At 41.9% G+C, this 27,995-nt stretch overlaps 1 protein-coding gene across 7 annotated transcripts; it reads left to right on the top strand.

Moving 5' to 3' along the window:
- The first annotated feature begins 5 nt into the window (after window positions 1-5).
- On the top strand, window positions 6-27,965 carry LOC117048215 (nexilin-like). 7 transcript variants are annotated; one of them, XM_033151759.1, is made up of 14 exons: window positions 6-122; window positions 10,866-10,951; window positions 11,723-11,914; window positions 12,136-12,211; window positions 12,856-13,004; window positions 16,128-16,172; window positions 18,796-18,993; window positions 19,187-19,366; window positions 19,772-19,960; window positions 22,646-22,843; window positions 23,150-23,371; window positions 24,948-25,133; window positions 26,311-26,671; window positions 26,768-27,965. In XM_033151759.1, the coding sequence occupies exons 2-14, from the start codon at window positions 10,925-10,927 to the stop codon at window positions 26,779-26,781; spliced, it is 2,037 nt and encodes a 678-aa protein (XP_033007650.1). In that variant the 5' UTR covers window positions 6-122; window positions 10,866-10,924; the 3' UTR covers window positions 26,782-27,965. The 7 variants fall into 7 exon arrangements, with proteins under 7 accessions (XP_033007650.1, XP_033007649.1, XP_033007653.1 ...); XM_033151758.1 differs by lacking the exon at window positions 6-122 and adding an exon at window positions 943-1,060; XM_033151762.1 differs by lacking the exons at window positions 6-122; window positions 11,723-11,914 and adding an exon at window positions 943-1,060.
- The last annotated feature ends 30 nt before the right edge of the window (window positions 27,966-27,995 follow it).

The raw sequence follows: 27,995 nt of genomic DNA, 5'->3' as shown, positions 1-27,995 counted from the left end.
TATACAAAAGTGAAGCTTGTCAGGAGTTGATCCACTGCCCTAAAGTACCGCCATCAACTGGACCAGAAATACTTGTGTGCGTGAAGGGAGAAGGGGGGAAATACATTTTCAAGTCTTGATAAGTAAGTATTTTTCTAACTGCTAAGTAATGACTGCACGAGTGCCTTTTAGATCTAACTGATCTGTTTTGAGTGACACACTGATATTTGGGGAGGGGGAGGGGGAATGCCTGTTTATGTGGACATATTTGTTGAAGAATGGTGGTGACCCTACGGAGTCTAGTATATAAGGCATGGTAGAAGCTGAGGGCTAAGTGGGTCTGTGTTTTTGGAGAATAAACGAGGTTTACATGTTGGACCTCAGCAGATGACCTCCCCACCCCCCCAAAAAAAATAATCGATGGGCATTGCCATGTGCGGGTTGGGGCTTACCTGCTCCCTCCCAATATTTTATTCCGGAGCAACCAGTCCTTGGAGGAAATGCACTCTGCACCTGGTCAAGGACACTTTTTGCAGCGCAGAATGAGTGTTGGCAGGGATGCCGGCTCAAAATGATAGCCTGGTCTCTTCCCCATTACCCCCGCTTTTCATTTTGCCAGAGCCCCCCACCGCTCCAGGACGGCCGGGGAATTCTCCAGTTTCCCCGAGTCCCAGGGTGTATTTATAGCTTCACGGCGCTTCCAGCCTAAAATAACCCGGCTGGGCCAGAGAGAGGGGCCCATGCGGCGCGGCCAGGGCGCTGAGAGAGGAGGAGGAGGGGGCGACCAGGGCGCGCGTGTGCTGCGTCGGGACAGCTGCAGCCGGGCCGGGGCTCGCTTGGAATGCGGGAGCGGGCTGCGCACCGGGACTTTTATGGAAACTTGCAGAGCCCGGCGCTGCTGAAGCCGCAGCCAAGGGGCGCGCGGCGGCGGCGGCAGCAACAGCACCACCACCACCAGCAGACGGTAACAGCAGCAGCAGCAGCAGCATCAGAAGCAGAGCAGCTTCCCAGCTTTCCTCACGCCCACCCAGCCGCTGGGATTATCTGGAGACGCAGAGCGAAGCGCGCAGGGGGCTCTCAGGTACGGGAAGCTGCCTTTGGGGGCACGAGAGAGTGTTTTGTTTTATTCTGGCGCGAAGGTCGGCCTGAGAGGCGGGTGTTTTGGCGCGCAATGTTGCGAGGGAGTCACAGAGGGGACGGTTCCCTTTGGGCTCAGGTTCCCTTTGGCTTGACCTTGTCCAACTTGACTTGTATTTTGTCATTAATTCGGTCTTCCTGTTACAGGAGAGAGGGAGTGCTAGCAAACCCCCTCCGTTCCCCATGGATTTTTTTTTTTTTTTGCAGTGAAAATTGCTCCCCCCCCCCCTTTCTCTCCACCAGTCAGCGCGATTTGTTTCACGTCTCCTCAGACGGTCGAATTTCTCTGTCGTTCTTCTCTCTCTCCCCACACCCACCCGTCGCAGGGCTTCAGTTTCCCTTGCCGTCCGAAGAGCAACAGTTGGCTCACATTCTTGTCTAGACTAGAAACGGTTTTTATTTGGAAGAACATTCTGGGGACTTCACTGTGGGTCCCTTTGCAGCTTCTGAGTTGGTCGGGCTTGTTGTGCATTAACACCCCTGAAGAAGTAGGCTGTTGCTTGTGTGGCACCGCCGGGACAGGCTAATAAATCCTTTTCCAACGAGGGCCCTCTTCTATTCTGAAACAAAACTCCCTTGGACATACCGCAACGCTCAAAATCCGGAGCCAACAGCTCTCACTTTTTTATTATTATTAACGGAATGACAATTGAATGCAACTTTTCCAGGGCGAGGGGTTGGTTGTGGAAGGGAGTTGAACTAAGTCCTGGAGAGAACATCTTGGATTAATGCAGGTGCCTTTTCTGCTTTCCAGAGGTCAGAAACCTTTTGCTGAAAGGTGTGGAACTGATCAGTGGCTAAGGAGATGACAACTAGGAATAAGGTGCTGAGCTAATATTAGCAGCCAAGGGGGTGGCAGCAGCAGCAGCAGCAGCGATAGTGTCGCCAGATAAGTGGGTGGGTGATCTCTAAACCAGGCTCAGCAAACCTTTCTTGCTCTTGTCATTTGTTCATCTTGTAGCGGTGATTTCGCCTTGCTTTGCACTTATGAGATATGAGAAAGCTGGTCTGGGTGACACTGATAATCTTCATAATTCATTAAAAGTTGCTCCTCAAAGTTTCAAGTGTTTTAGCTGCTTGTATCCGCTGCGTAGCCTTTTTCCATACTGAAATGTACAGAGAAAGATATACCGGTAATCATAAATGGAAAGGCAAAATGTTAATTGGTCAGTGGAACCAAAGGAAACCTAAACTAGAAAGCCCAAAGCTTCTTGTTTAGGAGATATATCTTTTACAAGTGAATCAGGGGTGTGAGGTTTGTGCATAAAATATCAGCTGCTTTTAGGTAGAATATTTTGAATTTAAGACTTTTTGAATAAGAGGTGTGTGATACGAGGCTATGCACTTTTATGAATGTCTAACAGGCTACTTTCATAAATATTTTTGTAGTTGCATAAAAAAAACCCAGATTTGCTGCTGAAACAGAAAAATGCATTTTGTTTCGTGTGCCAATATATCTTCAACCATACTTTCTATTAAACAAGGTGGGGGGCGGGCAACCGTGGTTGCCTTCTTTTTTGTATCATCATGTAGCTGACCTATTTTACTAAGTGAAACTTATTTTTCATTGTGACACTTCTCAAAGCTCTGGTGGTATTTTATTGCAAGGAGGTCTGTGTGAATGCCAACCCAGCTGGAGCAGTTTCTCTGTAAAACCCTAAATGTATATATATGCAACTAATGGTCAAAACTATTATGTGATTGGCAAAGTGCACAATCAGATCTGACCCCTGCAATGAACCTACTAGATAAGCCTTTCCCAACCTGCTTCCCTCTAGAAGTTTTGGACTACAATTCCCATCATCCAGGGTTTACCTGAGAAATTTTGACATCAGAGGCGAATCACAAATTGGCATGATAAGGAGTGAGTTAAAATCTATGTCAAGAACAAGGAAGGACTAAAGATCTACATCAGGATCTGTTGCCTCTGTGGATCCTGCCTCCTGAGGCAGTTGCCTCATCTTGCCTCTTGGGTGGAATGGTCCTGCCACCATTGGCTGTTCTGTCTGGGACTGATGGAAACTGTGGTCTAAAACATCTGCACTGTATTTCAGTACTGTCCATGCTGACTAGAGATGGCTTTCCAGGGTTTCAGACAGGCTTTTCTCCCAGCTCTACCTAGAGACTCTGAGGATTGAATTTGATACCTTTTGCACATAAATAACATGTTCTGCCACTGAGCTATGACTCTCCCTCAGGTAGCCTGCCTGATATCTGGTTTCTGTGCAGGCCCAACTGTCATCAACATCATATACACTTACAGGTTCCTGATAGACAGTTTTGGGATTTAAAGAAAACTGCCATTTTATTATAATTATTGTGTATTTATGCGTACCTAGAATATCTCCCAAGTATGTAGAAGCCACTACCTTCTTTTTGGCTGCCCCATTTCACTGCAACACTGGTAAGTGCTCAACCACATGAGTAATTAGAGGGAACCTGCAACAAAATGTTTCAGTGTATCTTCACCTCCATGTCACCAAGGTTAGCTGGCCCTCAAGTGACAATGCTGGATCCAGGACTCCCCAAAGACCTCGTCCAGAACAGACTGCATACTACTCACTTCCTGACCATGGGAACCACCTACCTGCAGTGCATCCGTCTTGTCAGGATTCAGCCTTGGTTTACTGGCCTTCATTGAGCCCATTACCAAACCCAGGCACCAGTCCAGCACCTACGTAGCCTCACATGACTCAGATGACAAACAGACCTGTGTTTCATTGGTACACTGATGACAGCTCACTCCAAATCTTCTGATGACCTCACTTAGCAGTTTCATCCACCTGTTGAAGAGCATGGGAGTCACAATGAATAATACCTTGCAGGACTTCACAGTACAGCTGTTGGGGCCCAAGCAGAAGTCCCCCAATTTTACTTTCTAAAAATGACTCAGGAAGTAGGAATTGTGTCATCATGCCTGCAACTCCCATTACACAGAATCAATCCAGCAAGATACCATGATTGATAGCATCAAAAACCTTGGAGAGATCCAAGAGAATCAGCAGGTTTTGTTCTCCCTATCTCTCTCCATACACCATCAGACGACCAAGGGTTGTTTCAGTTCCAGCCAGCCCTGAACATGGATGAAACAGGCCACCATCTTCTCAGGTACCTTGTCCCTAAAAGGGGGATACCAGTGACTAGGTGATAGTTGTTAGTCTCATGAATCCAAATAGGGCTTCTTAAGGAACAGCTATGCTGCAGCTCCCAGCACCTTCACACAAAGAAGAATCCATGACCACATGAACCCACCAAGTCAATCCCCTCCAGATAGTACTGATCAAGAGCAATCCTGTTTTGAACTAGGTAAAATAGTTTATTATAACAGTTTATTTGCAGTTGTTATGTGAATATTTAAATTGAATGTATTCTGGTTTAACTGCAGTAAGCTACCAGGACTAGGGTGGTAATCTGAAAGCTCCCTAGAAAATCCGAGTTTTGAGGAGGGACTGAAAAGGAAGTCAAGAATAGTAGTTGCATTCCAATAATAAGGGGCAACAAGGGAAAAATGGCTGGCACCATTTAAGGGAACTGGAGACCTTCGGATAGCTGCTGGTGCGTATAAATGTATAGGACTGCTTGTACTTTTTATTTTATTTTTAAGAAAGCAGTGCCCCCATGCCATATGGCATATTGCTTTTGAAACTGAAGGGAATTATAACACCCAGCTTTTTTATTATGATGCAGAGTTCAAAGGCAAAAGAGAGAGAGTAGAACATTCTTCTGACTGCAGAAACTCTCTTGTATGACCCAAGCAGCTATTTGAATCCTGGCCTAAGATTTATTTTTTTAATAGGACTATTCAAGGCAGATACAAAGCGGTGTTTCTAAAAATGTTATAAAGTGACCCAGAAATTTGGGGTGGGGGTGCCGAGGAAGTTATGTTGTTCTTCAGTACCTTGGAGCACGTTGTTTTCCGATGCCTGTTCCGAATTGTTGGTATCCTGGGAATAATCCTTTGGTCCCAATGGTGGCAGCTATTGGTTAACTTGACATCTGCAAGTCACTACTGGAATGAAAACTGCTAGGCTTTGCACATTCATATTTCGTTCATATGCTAGGCAATGAAGCTGGTTTCATTGTTTTCTGTGTTTGCGGTTTTACTGGTAGCAGTGGATGAGCATTTTTGTCTTTTGTGCAGCCTCCTCTTCTTGCCATCATAAAATAATGCAACATCACTGTTTGTAGATTCTGATGGGAAAATAAAAAGGGGTCAGATGGTGTGGTGTATGTGTGATGACTTCCACATATGGATGTGGAAAAAGTAATTCAGTTAACAAGATCAAGGAAGATGTTTTGGAACAATGTGCTCCTTTTTCTAATTTATGTGCTTCAAGTTTGCAGTGAAATGGAAACTGGCAGCTATTGTCCAGGACATGCTGTTAAGGACTTTTTTTTTTAAGTAGACATATAATGACTGGACAACCACCACAACCTAAACCCTAAAACCTGAAATAAAGTAAAACTCAATGCGGAATGTAATGCTGAATATAAAATTCAGCTCGGTGAAGCCTTTGAAAAGTTCAAGAGATCACATGGGAATTGTATAAAGCAGCCAGCAAGCTTTAAAAAAAAAAGTGACCCGACTGGTGGAGTGATGGGGAATTAATGATTTTGAGGCAACTCTGTCCACTTGATGGCATAAGCTCTATTTCTACAGCCTTGCATGGTATAATGCAAGGATCAGGAACATGTGGTCCTCCAGATGTTGCTGGATTGAATATTCCAGCATCCTTGATCATTAGCAATGCTGGCTGGGGACTGGTTCCCCATCTCTGCTATAATGGAGTGATTACATTGTGAGCAACAAAATGCCAGTAACACTCAGTAACTCCCTAGTCTACCCTGTCTGATGCTTTTCTAGATGTATCTTTGAATGTTTGTCTAAAATGCCATTTCCTCATTGGTTCATATGGATCTGCCCTATTTATGGCTTTGATTTACTGGTAGATTGCGGGGTGATCTCTGACCCCCCGGTGATCTCCTTCCCCACCCAATAAGGGGAAAAACAACAACTGTGGATTCCTAAAAAGCTCAACAACTTTGCCTTTCCCAGAAAAGCTCAACAACTTTGGTCCATTCAACGACAATGGGTATTTTGATCCCATCCCTGTTCCCACATAAGATCAACAACATTCTGTAGCTTGACCATGGATTAGACATGAGCTACTCCTGAATTGTGGAGGATTACATCTTTTTACTCTGGTCAACAGAGTGTGGTTTGCCTGAATATATATAAAAAAGATTTAAAAAGAGCCAGCAGGCTGAACTTCAATGTGCTTTAAGAATAAAGTGATTTTGAAAAGTGAAAGAAAGAAATGAGGAAATGGGGTAGGGTTCCTAATTAAGTAACTATCCTTGCCTTTTTTTTTTTACAAACTTGTAATTCAGGTCTTGTTAAATCTGCACACGTTGCCAGGTGTTCAGGCAGTGTTATTTGCCAGAAGTGCTTGTTCTCACTTGTGTTGAAACAAGAATACTGGTACATTTTGTTTTACATGTCGATCCTTTCTGTGAGGATCCATTTCTGTTATTGGTGTGCTATTGAACTGTTGCAATAGCCTTCAACTTAACATTACTTCCTACCGGATGACCATTTGACTGCATCTTGATGTTATTATGTATAGCTGACATGTCCTCTTCCCCCTGAAGTACTATGCAAGCTATAGCTTGAGGAACAACCCACAAGAAGGGCTAAAATGGTAAATCAAGAGAAGGAGAGCACCCAAGGCATGCCTTTTGCAAATGTCAGAGCACCTAGTCTCTTACTTTTTAAAGACTGTGCAGAAAAATAGCTTATGATTATTTAAGTTTATGATTATATATACACACACACACACACACACACACACACACATATATATATATATATATATATATATATATATATATATATATATATATATATATCCCCTCCATGTGCACACATGCAGAATGTTATGTTTTTTCCATTTTTTTATTGTTTTGACTGTCAAAATCTTCAGCAAGAAGTATATAGCCCTGTTTTGTTTTGTTTTTTTGTTTACAATCAACTGCATTAGCACAATGATGTGTGCATGCAAACACATCTATGCAAGGGCACCCAACTAGCACCCAACAGCAGCAATTGTATGTGTTGCCTCTGTCCCTTTACAGAGGCATTACATCAGCACACCTGTTCTGTAAGAGGATGTTTTGCCTGCTGTACTCTCATCACTTAGAATCTCTAAGTATTAACCTTACTGAGCCTGGCAGAGGGGGAAAGAGCAGCCTTGGCTGGTCAGAGACCTTCTGCTATTGTAGAGCAGCTAGCAGGAAGAAAGTAAATAATGATAGCTCCATTGGCTTCTTGAGCTGCCATAAATCCTTTTAGCAGCCAGAAGATCCTACATCTATTTGTCACCTATGTAACACATACATGACAAATATGAAATGTTGGATCAAATAATAGACTATTCATAAATCAGATTATTAATGCCTAGTGAATCTACCATCTCCTATACTGAAGAGGCTATCCATATTGTCGAATGGCACCTGCCTTCTTTCAGGCATGTACTATTTGGACAGACGTTCACAATATGAATTTATCTTTTTAATCAACCAGTATCTACACATTTCCCCCACATTTTAAATTGTTTGATATATATATTTATCATATCAGTTGTAAGCTGTCTTGATGTACTTCATGTGGACTATAAATTCCTGCATGTAATTATGCATGTAGGTACATTAATGCATAGAAAGAGTTTTGTGAATAGAGTTCCCCCCCCCCAAGCTATTATTAAAAGCAAAGTTGCTATCATAGAGATGCCTGTCAGCACCTTACATGCATAGCCTGCTCATGTATCCACATTCAGAAGCATGTTGAATAGTTGAGCTGCATGGCTGGAAAAAGGTGAAGAGGTTATTCCAGAAAAACATATAAAATTCAAATACTCCCCTCCTCTTTTTTTTTTTTTTTTAAAAAAAGAAGTATGTGCTGTAGAATTTTCAGAAAAGAGATAAATGTTCAAAATGCTTCTGTTGTATAGAAAATATATATTTGGAGACAGTGCGAATAGAGAACCAATGTTAACTTTGAATAGTAAAACAATGCAACAGCTCACACGTGGCACTTCTTAAACTCTGACTCCTGGCTACTTATCTGTTTTAAGAGTGGCACTCATCATGTGCCCCTTTTCCAATGGGAATGATGTTATCAAAATAATAGCGCTTAAATGCCATAAACATTGCTGCTTGACTTTTTATGGTTGCAATGACAGTGCAATTGGAATGCTAGCCCTTACCCCCAATTTTCTTCCAAAATGGTTTTTGATGGAGTATACTCTCCATAGTACTCTGGCTGCAGCCCATATAAAGCTGTTTCTGTATATTACTGGCATAAAACTGTCGTCACTTGCCTAGGAAGCAAGACAGGGTTGGAAAAACTTGTTTTCTACATAGGGTTGGATTAAGGGAGTGCCTGCCTGCCAACCTGCCTTCAAACTTCTGTCCCTTTAAGAGAAGCAAACTGCATATGTATAAATATGCATTATTTAAAATCCAATGGATAGTTTCCTAATGGATAAACAACTTTGGGGTGCGGCAATGAAGTGGAGGAAAGATGAAGGGAGTTTAACTCCTTCTATCCCTACCCAGTATTATCTTCCCAAGCAGCTTGTATCTCACATCGCCACCTGTATTTTGGACCAGCTGCATTTTCTGGATGGTCTTCATGGGCAGCCCCATGTAGACCACACCACAGCAGCCTAATCTGAAGCATGAAATACTGGTCTGGTTTAGCCTCCCATGTGTGCAGCTAGTGTATAAGGCAAAACTGGTAAAAAGCGTTCCTTGGCAACTGTTGCAATCTAGCCATTTAGAACTTGGGCTGAATCCAGATTGCAAACAGGCTGTTGCAGGAAGGGCAACCCTGCCCAGAACAGGCTGTACACCTTATTCCTGTCCAAAAATGTCAATTTCTTGTCTGGATTTAGCTTCTTATTAAGTGAAATAATAATTGTGAGTCGAGGCCCCGCTCCCCACTTTGTGATGAAATAAGACACATGGACACCAGTAATTTAGGTTAATGGGCTAAAAAAAGGTCACAGCTTTATTGGTTACAGAATGTGAGTGGTATGGCTTTTAGGCACTGGATCCGAACCGACTATACTTGACTCCTGCCCGCTCTGCAGGGAGTCACACAAGGGTTAACAACCTGTAGGGGGAGCTTGTTGATGCAAATCAACTGGAAGCTTTTCCCTAGAATCACGGGAGGGTCATGCCATGGCCCTAGCCACCACCTGGGCAATCAGACAGGAACCATGACCACTGGATTCCTTTAATGGAATACCCTTCAAGGGGAGGGGTAGGTGAAGGCCACAACCTCCCCTCCGACACACAGTACATTTTCCAATGCCTAACCACCAAACCTTACAAAGTTGTGATGATTTGATATGAGGTGAAAAACCAAATGGCTGGTGCCAATCTGCCAAGTGGAAAAAAAATCCTACCAGGCCCCTTGGACAACCAAGGCAAGCAACTGAGGTCCATAGCAAGGTTAGGTGGGGAATGCACGAGAATAGAGGGAGGGAGGGAGGGAGGGAGAGCCATGCGTGCAGGAAACAAAGAGGCTGGGCCATAGTCCGGTGCTCGTTTAAGAGCAGCAAACCATGCCCCCCCCAAGGCAGCCGTATTGGCTGGCTGCGGGCATGACTCAGGTCAGGGACTCTTTGTGATGCAGTGGGCCATCCACGCCCACTGCGAAGTGCAGGAAGCGAGACCCGCTCACAACCCCTCCGCTCGAGTAAGAGGAGAGGCTGTACATACAAGCCACCATGTGCTAACACTCCACATCTGCTACCAAGTGACTCTCCCAAGGCAAAATTACTTCACTCAAGCCAGGGAAGTAATTTCAACTGCAAGAATGTGGGAAGCAGGGGCCATTAGTTTGGTCCCTTGTAGCAGATATTAGGCTTCTTTGAAGCTTTCGCAGGCGGCCAATCTCTTCACATTTTCCCTCTTAACAATTTATGTGAAGGCTTAATCAGGATGCAGATTTTACTGTGGTGATATAATGGGCTAGAAGAAGGAATGGGGTAAATATTAGAAGAATCTGAGATTGAGCTCATTTGCATATGTGTGGTTCGTTCCAGAGCTAATGTGGTTTAGTGGTTTAGAAGGTTTGAACAGGACTGACAAGGCCAAGCCACTTTCTATCTCTCAGCCTAACTTACATAGCAGGTTTGTTTTGAGAATAAAATAGGGAAATGTACTGTGCATGATACCTTGTTTTCCTTGGGGGAAAGATGTGATATAAACAGAATAACACTTCTATGTGGATATGAGGCCTTAATGTTTTATAAGACATGTTTACAAGCTTCCAAGCTCACTGGAAATGTAAATGTACAGTTTGAATTTACTGGGAGGCAGGGGACTCAAGGACCCCACTTTATTCTCTACTGGGATAGATACTGCAGGGACCTAGTTCTTGAGTACAGTGGTACCTCGGGTTACATACACTTCAGGTTACATACTCCGCTAACCCAGAAATAACACTTCAGGTTAAGAACTTTGCTTCAGGATAAGAGCAGAAATCGTGCTCTGGCAGCGCAGCAGCAGCGGGAGGCCCCATTAGCTAAAGTGGTGCTTCAGGTTAAGAACAGTTTCAGGTTAAGAACGGACCTCCGGAACCAATTAAGTACGTAAGGAGAGGGAGAGGGAGAACCACCACCACCCTCCTTAGTAATGTTTATATATATATCAACCAATCTCTTTTTTTCCTTACAAAGGTAAAGCCTGGACACATCCATTTTTGCACACCCCTGCTGCTAGATCACAGAAAGTAGCCATGAATGACGTTGCACAGAAGGCAGAGGTATGTATGGTGTTATGAAGGGGGAAGTAAAAACAATAAACTCTGGCTTTATTATAGTAGCCTAAATTAAATAATATAATATAACCAAGAGTCTTAGATCCTTGATTCTCAACATGTGAAGTGGGCACCTGTAGGGTGACAGGATAGTTGTCAGGGAATGCACACGTCTTAGGGCTCTGCATATTTTCACTCTGTCCAGAAAACTCTGTGAGTTCACATGCACAAGGGAAAAAGGCATGCACAGATCATCATCATCTACGACTGAATGAATGGGGAAGCCACATTTGATAGGATTTCCATTTGTCATGCAAACTGTCCCTAAGATGTGCATCTGACTTCTAGCCCAATAATCATGTGTTTGTGTGTGTACTCCTAAAGCAAAAATAGTAGAGTATTTCAGTTTAAAACAGTACAGTTGTCAAACTGTGAAGTTGTTCTGTGGCATTAAAATAAAAAAGTCTGGTTCAATTAGCAATTGTGTTTTTTTTAAAAAATAACAAGTTTTTCTAGACATGACTGTGATCCATCTGTTATTGGAAGCTTTAAGTTTAGGTTTAATACAAAAACAACTTCATGAGAGCTTCCTTTACCTGTGCAAAAGAAAGAGTCTGTTTTTCTCTTTAAAAACCAACATTGTAAATGCAGCTCAGGTTCCAATTTATTGCCTATCTCTTCAAAAGTCTCACATTCTGTCTAATATTCCATGCAATTTCTCTTCATCTGCTTCTACCATCTTTCTCTTGTCTTTGCCTCCTCCCTGTCTTCACAAAGATTCTGCTTTCTTCGTCTAAACCTGTCCCAAAGTCCTATGTGCCCAAACTTCGAAAGGGTGATGTAAAGGATAAATTTGAAGCCATGCAGAAAGCAAGGGAAGAAAGAAATCAAAGGCGATCTAGAGATGAGAAGCAAAGAAGAAAAGAACAGTATGTTAGAGAAAGAGAATGGAACAGGCGGAAGCAGGAGGTCAATTCCTTTGCAAAAATTCATTTCTGTTACTTTTATTTCCTTTCAAGCTTTTAAAAATAACTTACCAACTTCTACACTGTGGTACAAATAAATATACTTTGATCCAGCTATATAAAGTATTTTATAACCTTGCATAAACTCTCTAGATTTATTTACGTTTTAAATCCTTAAAAAAACCACAACCAAGTGAAAACTGATGTTTCTTGTCCATTATCCAGATGATAGAACTACTTGCTTCTGATGACGAGGAAGAAAAGTCTAAAGTTGAGAAAGCTTATGTTCCAAAACTAACAGGTAAGAATTAAGAGTTAAAGTTAAGAGGTTCGGTAGCTGTGGGTAGTACAGAAGGCTGTGGCTTGCCTCATGACAGGGACAGGAGGGCACAAAGAATGTATCTGACCAACTGCATTGGCTGTCTTCATGCTTCCTTCCAGGACCAATCAAAAAATGCTGGCGGTTATCTCTAAAGCTTTCTATGGTCTACAGCCTTGAGGAACTCCATTAAGCCCCCAGTCAATACATTCCTGCCTCCTTCCTTAGGAGGTGTGTTGCTCTGCATTCTATCTCTTAGATAAATTTACAAAAGCAAGGCTCACTGTGGTGCTGCCTATGCTCTAGAGCAGTGATAGATTAACCTTTTTCCTATGAAGGGCAATTGACCCATGGTGGAAGTCATTCAGGAGCCATACAGCACCACGTGGCTGTATAATACGCTTTCTGTGTGCCATCCCATCCTCTGGACCACATGAAAATTAGGCCAAGGCCAGCAGCATGTCCCCCACAAGCTGCAAGCTCCCTGTCCGAGCTCTAGACTATGCTTCTGTTCAACTTGCTACCTCCTCCTCCTCCTTCGCATTTATAAACCAATATATTTATACTAATGAAAACTAATCAGATGATAAACTGAGCCATTCGTTTTTCCCTTTCGTTTTCCATAGGGACTGTCAAAGGGAAGTTTGCAGAAATGGAAAAGCAGAGGCAGGAGGAAGAAAGGAAAAGAATGGAAGAGGAAAGGAAGCGGAGGATTGAACAAGACATGATAGAGAAAAGGAAAATCCAGAGAGAACTAGCAAAGAAAGCACAAGAGGTAGGCTTATAGTAATTTACAATATCCCATTCAAATGTTAAAATAAAAAACCCTAGCCATGTAAATTATAAACAGCAGTCTTCCACTTCTTACTTCCAAGACAAACAGTGCATTTGAAGTATCAGGTAGTATATAGAGCTTTTAAAAACCTATTTTCCTACCACATCAGTATTTACTATAACTATGTATTCTTCCATTCAATTACGTTGGGCATTTGAAACATTTTGTTTGTTTGCCTACATAGTCACAGAGTGCCATATTCAGCAATGAAGGAGATACAATGTTCTGATGTTTTAAATTGCTGAAAATACAATTTGACCACAGCAGCAAATGTTTATTTACAAAATGGAAGAGTTGCATTTGAAAGTTAGAGACTAATTGACCCTGGCTTGACTGTACTTGGTCCTCTCTGCAGAAAGTGGGTAAAACTAGGGCAAGTTATAAAGTCTCTTACCTACTGTACTGACACTGAATATCAATTCTGTAGCCATTTGTGAATGCATCTAGCCACATCCTTCATTGGGGCGTGTCGTATTTGGTGTGTTGCCTGCATTCTTGGCATTCAGTATTAAAGCGCCATTTTCTTTATGAGAAGTGGGTGCTAGGATCAGGTGCCTCATGCTTTAATTTCCTAATGTATGTATATGTACGAATGACTGGTTGCTATCAGTAAGAAAATGCCTTGTGCTGTGCCGGTACAGCCACACTTATCAAGTCAATTTGCCAGTAATGCTCATATTGCTTTCAGGCTTATAAGATGCAACATGTTGCAAGATGTTGAAATATATGTTTTCTAGTATTTGAACAATGAGAGAAATAGAGAAAAGGTTATGTAAGGCAGCTTTTTACTGGTTTGAATAAGCTAAGAAAGAAAATGCTCATCTATTTGCATACGGAGGGAGAACGGTATGTTATGTTATAAGGTGAATTGCACTGGGAGAATCTGTAAAGCAGGCACGCCCAAACTGCGGCCCTCCAGATGTTTTGGCCTACAACTCCCATGATCCCTAGCTAACAGGACCAGTGGTCAGGGATGATAGGAATTGTAGTCTAAAACATCTGGAGGGCCGAAGTTTGGGCATGCCTGCTGTAAAGGATCTGTATTACTTATTAAAGTGTTTTTTGTATTTTGAAATTGATAATCTATCAGTTCAAAAGCAGTTCTGAGGCCAGTATTTTGTATGAAAAATGATTTGTTTGTTTCATGGGATGAATTGTACAGAAGCAATTAAGATGCCTGTGATCTAACACTAATTTTGGGACACGGCTGTTGTCCAGATCTTGTACTACAAGCCACTGCTCACAACTAGAAAGTAAATACCATTAGAAGTTCGTGTTCCTCAAAGCCACCCATTACAGCATTGAGGAAGGTTGGAGCCCAAATAGCTGCTTGGGTTAACTTGTCTACTGTGCTACTACTGAAAGCTTATTGCAAACAGGATAATTTGTGCAGCCATGCTTTCTTTAAAGCATTCCTTTCCAGCTTAATTCCTAAGAGCTTCTCTAAACATTATGGTCAGAAGCCACCAGAAAGCCCATGCAGTGTTCCCCACTGATTGCATGCTTCACCTTTATACTTCTGTGGAGCTGGCAGTTCCAGAAGTACAGATACTACACATGACAGGAGAGGCAAGATGTTAGCTTTACATGCTGCAGAGCCATAGCTGCAGGGGGGTGGCTAGCCAGGTATTTTGTCCCAGGTGAAGCCTCCATTGGGGTGCCATTGAAGTTACATGCCTGTGTGTGTGTGCAAATGCATGTGAGGAGTGCCAAACTGGGTCTTTGACCCAGGTAAAATAAAGCCTAGTTTCGCCCCTGCATGCTCAGTGTTGTGCTGAATGTTGACATGGGCTTTTGGGTGACCTCCACACAGGCATTGTAGCATTTAAATTTACCCATAACTTTTGATCACTGGAAAGGTGCCCTTTTAGAGTTCTTTCTCTTGTTTTACAATGCAACAAACATTCATTGTTGCTGTAAACAGTAACTAAGCCACCCTTAGCCTGCCAGAAATTCCTGTATTCTCAGTATCATAATGAAAGGTGAAGCATGTGTAATTAAGGTCTAACTGAACAGTTAGCCTTACAGACTGTGGCAAGTAGAGGTTGCCAAATATTTAACTGAAGCAGAGAATGCCTGGGTATTGTGGGATCTAGTATGTAAAGGACGGTTTTACACATTAGATATTCACACTAGATGTTATAGGCACCCTTAAGTAACAATGTACTCCACACCCTGTCAAATGAATGCAGTGTGTGAAATTCAAGAAAACTACCTTTGTTATTGTTGTAATTATATTTATATTTATATCCTGCCTTTCCCCCCAGTCCTAACCCAAACATAGTCCCGGACATTAACCAGGAATCAAGAGCTTGATCCACTCCTATCACATTTGAGTATTTTTAAAGTGATATATGAACATTTTCACATGTGGCTCATAGCTGAAGGACCTACCTATCCATAAATGAGCACAAAATAGGGTTGTGTGACGGAATCACCATATAGATTAAGGCCTTGGCCAGACATTATTCTCCAGGGGGAAATCTCAACCCAGTAATACGTTAGGCTGTGGAGAAAGATACAAATTAGGTGCGCTGTTCTGTGCATAGGTGAATGCAGGCTATCCCTGCTACAGTAGCAAGGATTTTAAAGGCTTTCCAGGACACAGGGACAGGGAGACTGTGCTTTTCCAGTGAACATGCTTCAGCTCAGTTCACCTGTTACCAACCCTTCACCAGCCATCTACTGCAGGTCTCCTGGGGCTTGCTGGTTTTGCTGCTTGCCCGATATGATAAAACAGGGGCTCTGCCCAACACATCACAGGCCATGGTACAAAGTTAGTGGGTTGTGTTCAGTGTGGGAGCTTTCTAGCTGCTGCACATGGTGTACAATGGAGGAGGGCATGCTAAAGTCTGAACCTCTTGCGCAGTTGAGGTAAATACATCTGGAGAGCAATGTCTGACCAGCGGCTGCTTAGATTAGATGTACACACTGGAAGAGCACCTTTTAACGCCACATTTCGATTTGTCATTCGGCACAATATTTTCAATTTTTAAAAATGTTTTTGCAAGGGGGAGCCAAAGAGCCAAAGTAACATTATTGTGTGAAATTCTTATTTAATAGATTGATGAGCAGTTAAACAATTCGGGAAGCGAATCGGCATCGGAGGTAATCAGACTTCTTTACCATGAAACATTCACCTATTTGTGACTCACTGTTTATTACATATCTAGTAATGGCCTGGTTTAACAAAAACACTTGGGAAAGACACGAAAGCACACTTTGCTAGCAGAGTATACTATCAGACTGATCAGTGCTTTCGGCACTCGCCATGAGGTAAATGTGACCAGAATTACAATGACTTTCGCTTCTTTACACTGTGACTTTTCTTGACTCTTTGCCATTTGCCGGTAACCGTTGATGACATGGACACCTGCACATTATTTTACAATGCTGTTTCTTAATCTGTATACTTAATCTGCTTCTGGCTGGGGTGAAGGGAATGGTAGTGTGATACAATTGGAAGGCACCATGTTGCTTAGCCCTATTCTTACAGTAGTGAGAAGTGCATTCTGAAATGAGGTCAGTAGCCCCAAGGTAAATGTTGTGGTCTCATAAACCCTAAGGCTGCTACTGTATTTACTGCTTAAATTGATGTAATGCCATTACAGACACATTGTATGTGGCCTATCTGCAGACAGCACTATGTTGATTCCACTATGGCAGTTGCAATACATCTACATACAGTAATTAACAGAATTAGGATTACATCTACCCGTTATGCTCTGAGACAACTCCCCCCCCCCCAAAAAAGTTGTGGAACAAGTTAATAGCCAAATAATTAACCAGACACAAGTGTCTTAATTAAAGCCAGCTTAGGCTTTCAGAGCTGTTCACTTTCTAAGATTGTCTTTATGAAGTCCTTTGAATTTTTTAATGTTATTTGCCTTGGCCTTATCTTTTAAAATTAAACATCCCCCAAGAAATTGGCTACATTTTAAATGACTAAGATTTAGGTAGTCCCAGATGGGAAAGGACCCTTGCTTGAAGCTAGGCCGATTTGCATCTGGTCAGTACTTGAGTGTAGAATTGCTTGGGAATCCTAGTCTTAAATTCTGTAATGGGAGAAAACATAAAAATCGATTGAATAAAAATGACATTGCTGTGGTTTCTGAATTCCCACCCCCACCCCATGGACTACTTTAAAATTGCTGGTGGATTTGGCAGGCCACTTAATGGTTTTCCTGCCTGTTGTAGCAATTTTAACAGCTGTGGTAGATGCTGTGTGATTTTTCATTGTATTTTCATTACTATTTGTTGTGTTGTATTTTAATGCTGCAATCGGAATTTTATAGATTGCAAATGGTAGTACAATAAAATACAAGAAACAAAAAAGCAATGAAAATCAATATGAGTATTTAATATTGACATGCCTTGGACCACCTCAATGAAAGCTCGTGGGCCATTGATAGTCCATGGATCAGTTTGGGTACTCCTGTTCTAATGTATTTACCAGAAATTAGGCTAACAAAATGTTTTCAGATATCCTACCATTATTTCATGGAGTGTAACTCCCATCTGCTGACAGTCATCAAAATAGCTGCTCCTGCATGAAAGTGAATTCTTCTGCATAGTGGATGAGGAGCATAGAATCTGACGTGAGGATTACTACACTGCAGCATGGTCCCACAATTTTACCATGCCCTTTGTGTGGTACCACCAGTTCTTAACACCATGGTGTTTTTCTGTATTGTTTTGTTTTTTTTGGCGTGGAAAGTAGGTTTGAGGACAGAAGAGGGTGCCATCCCAGGGCTGTGTGTATGTGTGCGTGTGATCTTCTTTTCCTAGCAAGTGTTGTAATAGGAATTTTAATACTGATGTGTGGTAGATCTGTGCCTGTATTAGTAGCACTGTACTTCCCACATATTCATTTATATCACATTCACCAAAGTGGCACAAATAGGAGTGCCCTGCCCGCTAGATATAATCTAGATAAACATGGACCTTCTATAGTTGTTGTTGTTTGTTTGTTTTGTTTTTTTTAGCATATGCCCCAGACATTTAATAACCATATGTGCTCTATTTATTCAAGAGCATCCTTTCACACTTCACAACAACTACCTAGATCAGAATAGAAAAGGGTATTTACTACATTTGGAGCTAATCTCCTGTACCCACCCCACCCTCATCTTTTAATGCTTGAAAAGTACAAGTAAAGCTCAGTTTAATAGATGTAGTTGTCTTGAGATACCGGTAACTCTTATCAACTTAAGTACCTGGTAGGCAGCATATCAGTGTTAAATTAGGTGCTCAGCTTCTATCCAGACTGGGTTTTTACCTGAATGACCTGAACTTTTGAGAAAAAGATAAATGGAGTTACAATACGTTTGAGTCTCTCATTTGTCACAGACTTACAGTACTAGGTGGTTTAGGCAAGTCTCTCTTAGCTTCTCCATCAGCAATATAGGAATAATACTGACCTACCTTACAGGGTTGTTTTAAGGACTACAAACAGCTTCATAGATATACATTATTCTGCTGAATGTTCAGAAGTGCTATGCTGATGGCATGATTCAAGTATTCACAAATGATTGACAGCAGCTGCGCCCAGAGCTGGAGCAGCATCTCCTCCTGATGCCATTTTGCTACCCTAAAGACAGTCAGCTGTGGCCACAGATTTTGTCCAGACACCCTCCAAGAAATTTAACGTTTTGGTGGAAGCGTAATTCTTCACAGGCAGTAGTAGTTGCACAGTCCAAATGTTCATGGCGACATTTGTTTTTAACAACAGGAAGGTGATGATTCATTGCTAGTGACAGTAGTTCCTGTAAAACCTAGCAAAACACCTGGGAAGATGAAAATAAGTTTTGAGGACCTAGAGAGAGAGAGAGAAGAACAAGAAAGGCGAAAGCTTGAAGAAGAAAAGCGATTGAGATATGAGCAGGAAAAGCAAGCTCTCAGGGAAGTCAAATATTTCTCACCAGATGTGGTAAGCAAGATTGCGGGGGGAACCCCTTGCATGTTGACCCTAAGCATGCTTCATTGGAAAAAGGCCCCAGTTATTACAGCAAAACTTGCTTCCAACTATGTGGATTCAGGAGTGCAGGGAAACCTGGGATTTTAAGACTGCATGCATTAAGTATCATGAGGATTTAAGTCGGAATAACAAACTTTGTATATAGGATGAAGATGAAATGCTTGACAGCGAAAGAAAAGAATCACCCAGCCCTGGTAAAGTGAAACTAACATTTGAAGAATTGGAAAGACAGAGACAAGAAAATCAGAAAAGGCAAGCAGAGGAAGAGGCGAGGCAACGTCTGGAAGAGGAAAAACGTGCCTTTGAGGAGGCAAGGCAGCAAATGGTAAGCATATGGAGCAAAATGTGGTCTTAGTGGAGGATGGACATGTATGCCTGACCATATGAATATTCAAAGCAGGGGGACACATGCAACCCTGCCTCAATGTTCTCTCTCACATCATGTCCTCCATGAATCCTTGTCCTATGCAGGCGGCTTCCATTCGCATTTGCTTGAATATAACTTGAATTACTGTGCTATTTACTTATATCTATTTTAGCTTCTATGCATGACCTTTGGTATATTTTAGTGGGAAGGGCGTGGGAATCTATATACATTATTTTAATACTAAAACTTTTTAATTGGTTATTTTTAAAAGTTCAATACTTCCCAAATTTGCTGCACATTTCATTATTATTATTATTATTATTATTATTATTTAAATGTTTTTTTTTCTCTCTCTCCTGAAAGCTAAATGAAGATTATGATGATCAGGAAAATGAAAATTCCGTCAAGGAGTTCCGTCCTGGGAAACTGATACTTACCTTTGAAGAAATAGAAAGGCAGAGGCAAGAAGAAGAAAAAAAGAGAACAGAAGAGGAAGCCAGAAGGCGCATAGAAGAAGAGAAAAAGGCATTCGCTGAAGCAAGAAAAAGCATGGTAGGTCATTTATTTATTCATAAAAATACTTGTATACCACTATTTCACAAAAATATACAGAGCAGTTTGCCTATTATATCTATGCAATAAAAACTATGTAAGACTTTTAAACCACAGAGCATCAACAAACTATCCCCAAAGTATTCCTAATTGCTTGGATAAGCCTGGCAGCATAGAAACGTTTTTAGCAAACGTTTTAAGGTCAAGGGGAGGTGCCCACTAAATCTCTCTTGGAAGAGCATCACATAGGACTGGGCTGATGACACTATATGCGCCATTTCGTGTCAATGTCAAATGAGACTCAACAACTTGCATGATGCCCAGCACATCTTAAGTCACTTTGGTGGCATCTCTCTCTCTCTCTCTCTTCCGTACACACAAGAGGAGGAATCCAACAGCTTAGTGTGTCACACAGATAGTTCAAGGCAAACTGTAGCAGGAAAACCAACTAGTCCATAGGCTTCAACAAACTTGCTCTTCCATGCACAGAAGACTTAGATCCAGCAGTGTCCACATGACAGGCGTTTCCCACCAAATTTCCCTTGCAGTGCCCATGTCTCCTGCTTTCTGTTGCAGGAGCTCCCCCACCATATTTGCAGAGAGGCACCCAAGGGTCCAAGTGTAAATCACCTCCAGGACCGTCTTAGATGGATCGGCCACCCTGGCGCAGCGATCCCTCGGCGCCCCCGGCCTGCCACCTCTCCGCCCGTCTCCCTCCCGCGCTGGCCGCCCCTCGGGAGGGGGGGTGGGCGAGAGGGGGATGAGGGGCGTGGCGTTGGAGCGGGTGCTCGTGCGCCGGCGGGCGGAGGATGAGGGGCGGGCGGGCGCTCACGCACCGGCGGGCGGGCTGCAAGCTGGCCGCCCTCGCCTCCCAGAGCCCCAGCTGGAGTGCTGGAAGGGCGCGCAAAGCCCCGCGCCGCTCCATCGCTCCAGCTGGGGCTCCGGGAGGCAAGGGCGGCCGGCTTGAAGCCCGCCCGCCCGTGAGAGGGTTGGGGAGGGGGAGCCCGGTATGCCAGCGGGCTCGCGGAGGCGCCTCTGGGGGGCCGGCGCCCTGGTGCGCCGCGCCACCGGCCCCTATGGATGAGACGGCTCTGATCACCTCCCTCACATCTCCTATGGGTGCAAGTTATGCTCATGGGATTATAATCTGCAGAAGATCAGAAACACACTGTTCTGTTTCAATTTACTGAAATTAGCACATGTAAATACAAAGCATTTACTTCAAGAACTTGTTTCCATTAAATATGCAACTGGTCCCTGTCCCATAACCATGTTACATTTTTCATGTGATCTTGGCAGAGGAAAAGGCTAGCAGTTTAAGAAGTTAAGATAAAAATTGCAATCCTCTAATTTAGCTCAGAGAAAGAGCACTTCCCATTATGGTCTTGGAGCTACTAATAAGTAAATAGGGATTGTGACTATTGTGCAGAGGGTAAAGATTGCATCTGGTGAGGAAATGGAGCATGTGGTGTTTTGCTTTAAATGTGGGAACATCACGGAGCATTTGGTTTTAATTTCCTATTTGGAAGAACTGATTAGTGTCCAGATCCTGTGTCAGCATTCTGCTGGCAGTGTTTGTAGGGTTGGTTTTATTTAGTATTTCACTTTTCAGAATCTTTTAATACATTAATGTGCTTTTGGTACATTAACATCTTACCTTTCGCTGGTCAAGCTGTAACTTACATATACATAACTGCCCTGTCGACTGAAGGTGTTTTTTTGGTGTGTGTGTGTGAGAGATATGATCAGTGCTCATTATGAGGAAGTTGATCCCCTTAATTTCAATGGAGATTTTATCCAAGTAAGAAGCAATGTTTTATATCAAACCCTTAGTGTAGAGTTACAAATAAGCAAACATATCACAACTATCATTAAGCGTAGCTGCACCTTAGACCAAAAAACACCTGTACATATAAATTTTATAGGTTTGGAGCAAGAGAAAAGCCTGCAAAGGAGGCCTAGCCGAAGCTGATTTTCTTAGTTCTTTCTTCCAATCAGGCCCTGCCGTTGCTCCTGAAAAGCATTTCCAGAGGCTTTTGCTGAATTGAGAAGGGGGGATTTTTTGGGGGGGGGGGGAGAACCGATGTGATTGGTCAGTTAAGTATTTCTATTGTTTTACTTGATATAGGGGAGCAACTGTCCCCCTTGGATACGCCCATGGAGGTTAAGGAGAAGGGATACTAAAAAAATCATATAGAAGCACTTTTTGTGAGTGCCAGAGGTTTGTTGGGGGCTGTTGAGGGGCCAAACAAAGTGAACCTCTTCAAGGACCTCTCTAGATCCAAGTCACTTCGTGGATCTAAATCAGGAGCCAGCAAACTTTTTCAGCAGGGGGCCGGCCCACTGTCCCTCAGACCTTGTGGGGGCCCGGAGTATGTATGTATGTATGTATGTATGTATGTATGTGTATATGTGTGTGTGTGTGTATATATTTTTTGGGGGGATGAACAAATTCCTATGCCCCACAAATAACCCAGAGATGCATTTTAAATAAAAGGACACATTCTACTCATGTAAAAACACGTTGATTCCCGGACCGCCTGCAGGCCGGATTTAGAAGGCGATTGGGCTGGATCTGGCCCCCGGGCCTTAGTTTGCCTACTCATGATCTAAATTATAATATAATGGGATGCTCAATACAAATGTAATATTTTATCAGTGCAATGATAAAACTATTTCGAACAGAGTCCAGATGATGAGCTTTCGCCAATGTCTAAAACTGTATCGCAAGAATCTCTCACACCTGGAAAACTGGAAATTAACTTTGAGGAGCTACTGAGACAAAAAATGGAAGAAGAAAAGAGGCGTACAGAAGAGGAGCGCCGACAAAAACTGGAAATGGAAAAGCAGGAATTTGAGCAGCTCAGACAAGAAATGGGAGAGGTCTGTCAATTCTTAACATGAATTGCTGTGATGAGTGCATGCAGAAATATCTGCTTCTTGAATTAATATGTGGGGCGAGAAAAGCATGCAGTTTAAAAGCTTGTGAAAATTATAGTTAGTAGCTAACTGGACTTCAAAAAAAAAAAAAAAAACAGCAGGCAGAGTGTTGCGGACCCAGGCAACTCAATGCCACTGCTCAAAGCAATGTAAATTACATAATTAACGGTGCGTTATTTAACCACTGCACAATTTTTTTTGGTATTATTTGATTGTCAATAACCTTGCGGCATATTTTCCTTTAAATAGGAAGAGGAGGAGTGTGAAACGTTTGAGCTAAGCAGGGAATATGAGGAGCTAATAAGATTAAAAAGAAGTGGCTCTATTCAAGCAAAGAGCTTGAAGAAAAAGTTTGAGAAAATTGGGCAGCTGTCCGAAGAAGAAATACAGAAAAAAATTGAAGAAGAAAGAGCAAGGAGAAGAGCTATGGATCAGGAAATAAAAGAAAGGGAAGCAGAGAAATTTCAAGAGGTAGGTCCCATTTTCAATTCAGTGGCTGCCTTGTTGCGCTAGCTTCTGCCAGGGCTTGTGTGGCTACCACAAGACTTGAAGCTTTGCTGATAGCAGTGAAGCACTGTTTGTGTAAACCTGTCTCCACATGGTTACTACTTTTGCATAACTGGATCCTATGGGATGGTGGGAATGTTTCAATCTAGCAACTGCAGGTAGGAAAGGTCACAGTTACCAAATTTAGACGTTGCTGCAACCACGGGAAACTTGCAACCACAATACAGACATGTACTCTTATCTATCAAAGAAGCAGTATTCTGAATCTGCCTCGTGATAACGTCTGAGCAGCACTGGCTTGGCTGAACAGGTCTTGTTTTTCTTTTTCTTTAACCATTTTGAAAAAATGTGGAAGCATTTTTTTAAAAAAATCTTTGCATAGTGTGCACAAGACAATATATATATAATAATAATTATCAACAATACAGATAAAAATCAGTAAAATTTAAAAGCAAGTGCTTAACTGGAAAGGCTTGTTTGAAGTAAAAGTGTTTTTGCAGGCATCCAAATTTACATCCACTTCTTGGGCTACTAGCTGATACCTATAACTAGTTGTGTAAAATTACAGCTTGATTAAATCCGTAGTATGTCAATTTCACAGTGTCTGTGTGGCTAAATAGAAACTATGCTGATCACCTTATGCCTAAAGGTGATCTACTATGCCAGCAGACCAGGCATAGGCAAACTCCACCCTCCATGTTTTGGGACTACAATTCCCACCATCCCTAACCACTGGTGCTGTTAGCTAGGGATAATGTGAGTTGTAGTCCCAAAACATCTGGAGGGCCGAGTTTGCCTATGCCTGCAGCAGACAGTTATTTAACCAAAGTTGTTCCAGAGATCTACTAAATTTAAGAGTACAAAAAGAGTCCTGTGGTCAGAATGACCACATTCTGTCTAATGTCTTCTTTCCTTGCCTTTTGAAATGGATGTGGGCAAAAAGGAAGATCTAACTCCAGGAACCTATTAAATATGACACTTATCTTCAGCATGCGACATCTAATCTGAGTGCTACCGTATGTCACAGCGCCATTGCTGTATGTCTGATTGCTACTGTATAGTGATTTTTTTTTTTTGCCGTGTCTTGTTTTGATCATGGACTGTGCTCCTATTTTACCTCTAGCAAGGTAGATAAAAACTGCTTCCCTTCCCAGATTTCATACGTATTATTTATCTCCACAAAATGGAAAGATCGAGTAGGTTTAAAGGCAGTAGCATTTATGATCCAAGTTTCACGCAAATCATGTAGCAACCACCACCCTTTCAGGATTATAAAGTTTAGAATTGTTTAATTGTAACAGGACACTGGAATTTCTTTTCCTTGAAGCATTAAATTATGTTGATACTACAGGATATGCTTTATGTCACTAGAAGAAACTTGTTTTGTTTTGCCTACAGCTTGACATCTTGTGGTAACAGACTACATATATTCAATTTATGGATTTTTCTGCCTGTTTCCATATCCAGTAATAACAGCTCTCGCCCCGCCCCCTTTCCCCCCCAAAAATGGTGCCAGCTCACAATGTTTTTATTATTCCAGGAAGATGAAGTAGATGTAAAGCCAGCCACAAAATCTGAAGCTCCATTTACACACAAGATAGACATGAAGGCTCGATTTGAACAAATGGCAAAGGCAAGAGAAGAGGAGGAGCAGAGAAGAATTGAAGAACAAAAAATGCTACGTATGCAATTTGAACAGAAGGAAATTGATGCTGCATTGCAAAAGGTGATGCAGGTGGTTTTCGCATGCCCATTGCCCAAGCTAGTTTGAGCCATTAGCAAAGTGTCAAGTGAGATCAGGGATTTACTCTGTGGAGTCAGGAACCCACAAAAGTGACTGGGTTTAGTAGGGTGGGGAAGGGAAAGTAAAACAAAGCTAAGGAAATGGGGTGGGAAAGTGGGGCTCTACCCCACCCTGGGTGCAACAGAGAATTCCCAGGGAGAAACAGCATCCTTTCTTGTTAGGATAACAGAATCCTTGCTGTGTGACATTTTCCCTACCCCACCCCAGTCCTTTGGGGCTCGTTCTCCACCTTAAAATTCACATTAGCCACCCCGAATAATAAACTCTTCCCTTGCAGCAAACTCCTGCAGTCATAACTCCAATATTGGAGACCATGCCTGCAAATGCGTCCACGTCTGACAGGCAATATACTTTTAAGGTGCTCTGCATGAAAAGCCTTGGGTGCAACTGCTTACAATTTGGCAGGGTTCATAAATTCTGGAGGGGCTCCTATGCCTGTAAATTTTATCTACCATTGTGAAAACGGAAAGCGAATTTAGAGTATTCTCTTTTACAGTGAATAGAAGGAAAGCAGAGGTTGTTTTTAAGAGATAAAAATTTGCTTCCCAGATCTAGCAGAAGCTCTAGGTACATGCAGCGGAACCAATGCTTGTTTTTTTGGCAAGTGGGCAGGGATTACTATTGCATTGTTCTACAAGGCCACTGACTTGTTTTTGAGACTTAGGCCTGCTTCTCTTTGCAGAACTCCACCCTTGCATTGTTTGTCACACTAGTGTGGTTAGACTATTGTGAGGATAGATGCTGAGAATAGCTGTACCTATAATAAAAAATAGAAGGGACCCAGAGGATATTGTCCAAACCTCTGCAATGTAGGAATACATAGCAGCCCATACAGGGATCAAACCTGCAATCTTGTTATCAGTGCCACACACTAACCAACCGAGCTATCCAAGCTGACCATACTGGTAGTTACAGGTAGGTAGCCGTGTTGGTCTGCCATAGTCACAACAAAATAATATTGCACACGAAAGCTCATACCAAGAACAAACTTAGTTGGTCTCTAAGGTGCTACTGGAATGAATTTTTTTTGTTCATTCTAGTAGTTCAACATGATGTATGTTTCAGCATTTGTTGTTGCAATTTATATTTTAAAATGCAGAAAAAGGAAGAGGAGGAAGAGGAGGATGGCAGCATTGTTAACGGCTCAGTATATGAGGATGAAGAACAGCAAGCACGATCTGGTGCTCCATGGTTCAAGAAGCCCCTTAAAAATGTGTCTGTTGTGGATAGCGAACCAGTAAGGTTTACTGTTAAAATAACTGGAGAACCCAAGCCAGAGGTTACATGGTGGTTTGAAGGAGAAATGTTGCAGGACTGCGAGGACTATCAATATATTGAGAGAGGAGAAACCTACTGCCTTTACTTACCAGAAACTTTCCCGGAAGATGAAGGAGAATATATGTGTAAAGCAGTGAACAGCAGAGGAACAGCAGCTAGCACCTGTATTCTCACTATTGAGAGTAAGAGTTAGCATTTTTTTAAAGTTCTCAGATCTTCAGTTCTTGTTCATGTTTGTTGATCTTTTCTTAACTTTCTTTTCTCTTCTTCTTCTCTAGCTGATGACTATTAATATCCTACTTTTTCTGGAGCCTTCCTTCCCTAAATTTACTGCATCCATCTTTCTTTCTCTCTCCTGTGGTGGGGCCAACAAGAAGTTGTTTATCATTCCTCAAATAAGATACCCAATTGCCAGATTTATCTCTTGGTTTCAGACTGAAGTTTGGCAATAGAAGTTTGGTTCATCTGACATACAATGGCTCAATTTCCACTTGTAAACAGCATTGTGGCTGCTTGTTAATGCCACTGAATTGCTTCTGTGACAAGGAGATTCTTATCAGGAAAGCCAAGCTGTTCATATGAAACAGCTTGTCATGGGATCCCATCAATTCTTCACCATGTTAATCAAAATGCACGATTGTCTTGAATGTGATCGGCTACTTTATGTAAGTTTACCCTAAGTAGCAGACTTCTTAATGTTAGTTTTCATATAGAAAATTCAGCCAAAACCATATACAAAAACAGTATTAAATTAAATCCAAAGACCACTAAATTCGCTCCACATAAAAAAATATTTCTTGGGTCCTGAAAGCTTTGAGAGCAAAAAGTATATTTTTTTGGTTAAACTATTAAGTAGCCAAAAATAATGTAGTGGTTTATTTAAGTTATGCCTTTGTTTAATGCAACTTTTCATTTAATATGCTTTAATAAAATTAAACCAAGATTATGATGGCTTGAAAGCAGAATTATGTAATTAAAGTGTACACACAGTTGTATGTCATGTTCTTTGAAATAAAACATTTGCATTTGTTTTATATTAGATAGTAGGCATTGTCCAGCATCTTGCTTGGAATATTGAACCAAATTTGCATCTTTCAGGTTGAAAGTGTTAGAATCATAGTGAATGATGTTTCAACTTTCATCTCGTATTGTATAATTATTTACTGAATCATCTCACTCAGCATTTACCAGACACAATATAGATATATGTATGTATAACAAGATATCACAGCCATGCTTTTTGCTACATGAGAAGCAACCAACAAAACTCCAATACAGACTAAAATATGTGCTGGAATGGAGAGATATGGAAGAAATTTGCATAATCTTCCATGGGATTTTGGCTTACATTTATTGAACAGGACAACTGATTTACATTTTATGCAGGAGATAACTGGGTCTCTTCCTTAACGATGTACCAAATGACTTATTCTGTACCTGAACTGGAAGGTTAATAAATATGTTCAGTTCCTAAAATTGAGTATGTTCTTTATTTAATACTTGCAT

The sequence above is a fragment of the Lacerta agilis genome, chromosome 6, assembly GCF_009819535.1.
Source record: "Lacerta agilis isolate rLacAgi1 chromosome 6, rLacAgi1.pri, whole genome shotgun sequence".
NCBI classification, from domain to species: Eukaryota; Metazoa; Chordata; class Lepidosauria; order Squamata; family Lacertidae; genus Lacerta; species Lacerta agilis.
This window is presented reverse-complemented; position numbering and strand designations above follow the sequence as displayed.

Excerpts from the sequence above, each read along its gene's own strand:
- LOC117048215 (XM_033151759.1), top strand. The coding sequence starts at position 10,925 with ATGAATGACGTTGCACAGAAGGCAGAG. Across the intron at positions 10,952-11,722 it reads ACGTTGCACAGAAGGCAGAG|ATTCTGCTTTCTTCGTCTAA; the intron begins GTATGTATGGTG and ends GTCTTCACAAAG. Across the intron at positions 25,134-26,310 it reads TTGATGCTGCATTGCAAAAG|AAAAAGGAAGAGGAGGAAGA; the intron begins GTGATGCAGGTG and ends TTTAAAATGCAG.